Source organism: Tupaia chinensis, unplaced genomic scaffold, assembly GCF_000334495.1.
Source record: "Tupaia chinensis unplaced genomic scaffold, TupChi_1.0 Scaffold145652_1, whole genome shotgun sequence".
In the NCBI taxonomy this organism is placed as follows: domain Eukaryota; kingdom Metazoa; phylum Chordata; class Mammalia; order Scandentia; family Tupaiidae; genus Tupaia; species Tupaia belangeri.
In genome coordinates this window covers 695,442-698,760 of record NW_006205509.1, presented here as the reverse complement: position 1 = coordinate 698,760, position 3,319 = coordinate 695,442, and the positions used below count along the sequence as shown (strand labels likewise).

General features: G+C 41.8%; 1 protein-coding gene across 1 annotated transcript in view; it reads left to right on the top strand.

Annotated features, from left to right (window-relative positions):
* Nucleotides 1–603: 603 nt before the first annotated feature.
* Nucleotides 604–3,319, top strand: part of LETMD1 (LETM1 domain containing 1) — a gene marked incomplete at its 5' end in the record, with an annotated part of 13,965 nt that continues 11,249 nt past the window's right edge. Inside the window, 1 exon segment of the mRNA XM_027768136.1 lies at nt 604–755. Coding sequence (XP_027623937.1) covers nt 604–755 — 152 coding nt within the window.

The window sequence follows — 3,319 nt, the reverse complement described above, 5'->3', positions numbered from 1 at the left end:
ACCTTTTGTCACCCGGAGGCTGCAGCTTGGTCGCCCTGGCCTGGCTTGGGGTGCCCCTCGGTGAGGGACCTGGAAAGATAAAAGCATGTTTGATGTCCAGGTCCTTCCAGTGGCTCAGCCTTGCTTGCATGCTGTCTCTTAATTCTCAGGGTTCCATGCCTGGGCCCGGGGTTTTTATTTTTCTGCTCAGGACTCACACCTCGATCCCTCCTGATGCCCTGGCATTTTTGACGCTCTCAACTCTCGGTGCCACATATTGGCTCATCTCCCTGAGTGTCTTGAGCTCATCTTTCAGCCTCCGTTTTTCCGGCTCAGGTTTTACCGCTATTATCTCAGTCCACGTGTTTCTGGCTTTAGCCTCAGTTCGAATTGTCCCACAGGCCTTGCGCTCTCTTCAGACTCATGCCTCCTCCCTTCCTGCCGGGCTGCTTCTGATCTCTCTTCTCAGTCTGACGTTTGTCTCCTAACCCCAAGATCTTTCTTGAATTTCAGAATTTTCAAGTCTTGACATATATCCTGAGACTTGTTTTTACATTCGGGACCCCATTTGTGAGAGAGCTCCTAGGACTGGTTCCCAGATAGTCTCTTTGATCTTCCTTGTAGGTCTTCAAAGTTTCACCTTTCTCCAAAGGCAGAAGTGAAGAGCTTGATCTCTTACGTGGTGAACAAGACAAAAGTGATTAATGGGAAATACCATCGCTTCTTGGGTCGTCATTTCCCCCGCTTCTATGTCCTGTACACAATCTTCATGAAAGGTAAAAACAAAGCTAAAATAGAAATCCCTGGATCAGTTCTGGGGCAATGTCAGAATTACAGTAAGTAAAATCATTTATAGATTCTGCTGTGGGGATTTGAGCTGGGATAGCTTCTATTACATAAATTCTTGAGCTTTAAACTGACTAAGCACATCTTGAGGATGTTTCTAGAAAAATGTTATGAGAAACAGCTTCTGACAACATGGGTTGGGTAGGGGTGGGTAAGAGAATATTGGTATACGCTTGCACTTTTCTTAACCATGCACTTAGCTATAGTAGAATTTCTTTTTTCTGTACAAGGGCAGGGATCTTTGGCTGAATAGACCTCTTCATGATTTATCAGTTGATTGGCTGATAAGAAAATGTGGTCTAATGCTTGTCACAAAATCTTCGGTAGCTTTTTGTAATGGAAGTAGCCCTGCATATAGTTTCTGAATGGGTCAGATAGAGTACTGAATTGATTCCAATCAGAGTTACTAGAGCTGACATATATAGCTGATATATATAGTATCAAGTGTCCACTCTGGAGCCAGACTGCCTGACTCAAATCTCAGCTTGTCACATACTGGCCTTGTGTTTACATTATTTGTTTTATCTCTCTGTTCCTTGGTTTTCTTATTTATAAAATGAGAATAATATGGACCAGTAGGTGGCGTGGTAGTTAAGGTGCTGGACACTCCCACATGGCTGACCATGGTTCAAATCCTAGACATGGTGGTTTGCTTTCCCACTTTTTCTTTCTCTTTTTCTCGCTCTCTCTCTGGTCAAATTAAAATAAATGAATGAATACATAAAATAATTCTTAGAAAAAAATAAAATGAGAATAATAAAATTATGTATCGACTACATGGTTGCAAAGATTAAATTAATGTAGTGAAGTACTGCACTTAGAACAGGGCCTGATAAGTGCCCAGTAGTGTTAGCTTTAGTATTATTACACTCTGTACTTTTTATCATAACGCCAATTATAATAAACTACCACATTGACAACTCTGTGTAGCATCATAATTGTTACTAGTTGCATGGCTTTTACAAATTACTCATCCTTTTCTCTTTTTTTAAAGAAATATTCATTTAATTTTTATTTATTCATCCATTTACTTTAATTTGACCAAAAAATACAGAGAGAGAGAGAGAGAGAAGGGGGGAAGTGACAAAACAAGCCACCATGTCCAGGACTTGAACTGTGATCGACCACATGGGAGTGTCTAGTGCCTTAACCACCATGCCACCTGTTGGTCCCACTTATCCTTTTCTATAAAGTGAGAGGACAGTGGCTGCTTTCTCTGCCCCCCAGATTTTTTTTTTTAAGAGAGATTTTTCTCTAGGGTGCATGCACTTGATGGAGAGACAGAGACAGAAAGCAAGAAATCACTTCCCAGGGGGATGCTCGTTCCACAATCTTTCTTCTCCATTCTCCTCTCAGGATCTTGGGCACACATGCATATGCGCCTTATGGGAGTTTTAAGTCACTGTGGTCGACTACATGGGATTCTAGCAACATTACCATTACGCTATCTGCTTGTCCCATTGTTGTTTTTAAAACTTAATAGTATGGAAACTTTTAAACAAACACAAAAGTAGAATAGTTAGTGTACTTCCATTTACTCAACCTTACCTCAGCAATTATAAACTCAGGGCCAACAGGTGGCGTGGGGGTTAAGGCACTGAACACTCCTATATGGCCAACTACAGTTTGAGTCCTAAACCTGATGGCTTCCTTTCTCCCTCTCTCTGATCAAATTAAAATAAATGAATGAATAAGTAAAATTAAATGATTCTTTAAAAAAAAAAAAAACCTCATAGCTACCGATCTCATTTCATTTATATGCTTGCCTTCTCCTATATATATAAATTTTAAAAAGTTTTCCAGAGGGCACAGTGACTCTCCAGAGAGGCAGAGTAAGAGATGGAAAGCGAGAAAACATGCCCCACAGGGAAATGGTCATGCCACAATCCTTTCTTTTCTGTCTCCTTTCGTGATTTTGGGCACACACACTTAGTGTCATTTCAAGTTGCTGGATCTGGGACTTGAACCATACAGTTAACCCCAGCTGCCTTAACCACCAGACCATGGGCTAGCCCACTCCCGTTATTTATTTATTTTTTTGTAGAGGAATTTTCCTATAGGGTGCGCACGCTTGCCAGAAAGACAGAGAGATAGAAAGCAAGTAATCACCCCCCAGGGGGGATGGCCACACCACAATCCCTTCTCCATTCTCCTCGGGATCTTGGGCATACATGCATACACGCCCGGTGTGAACTTTAAGCCACTGGGTCCGGGACGTGAACTGCAGTTGACTACATGGGAATCCAGCGACATAGCCATTATGCTAACTGCTGGTCCCGCTCCTGTGTTATTTTTAAGCTAATCTCTATGTCATAATTTTTTTGAGAGGTTTTTGCTATGGATGCATGTGCTCACCAGAAAGAGACAGAGATAGAAAGCAAGAAATCACCCCCCAGGGGAGATGGGCATGCCGCAATCCCTTCTACTCCATTCTCCTCTTGGGATCTTTTTTTAATTTTTTTTTTTTTTTGAGAGATTTTCACCGTAGGGCGCG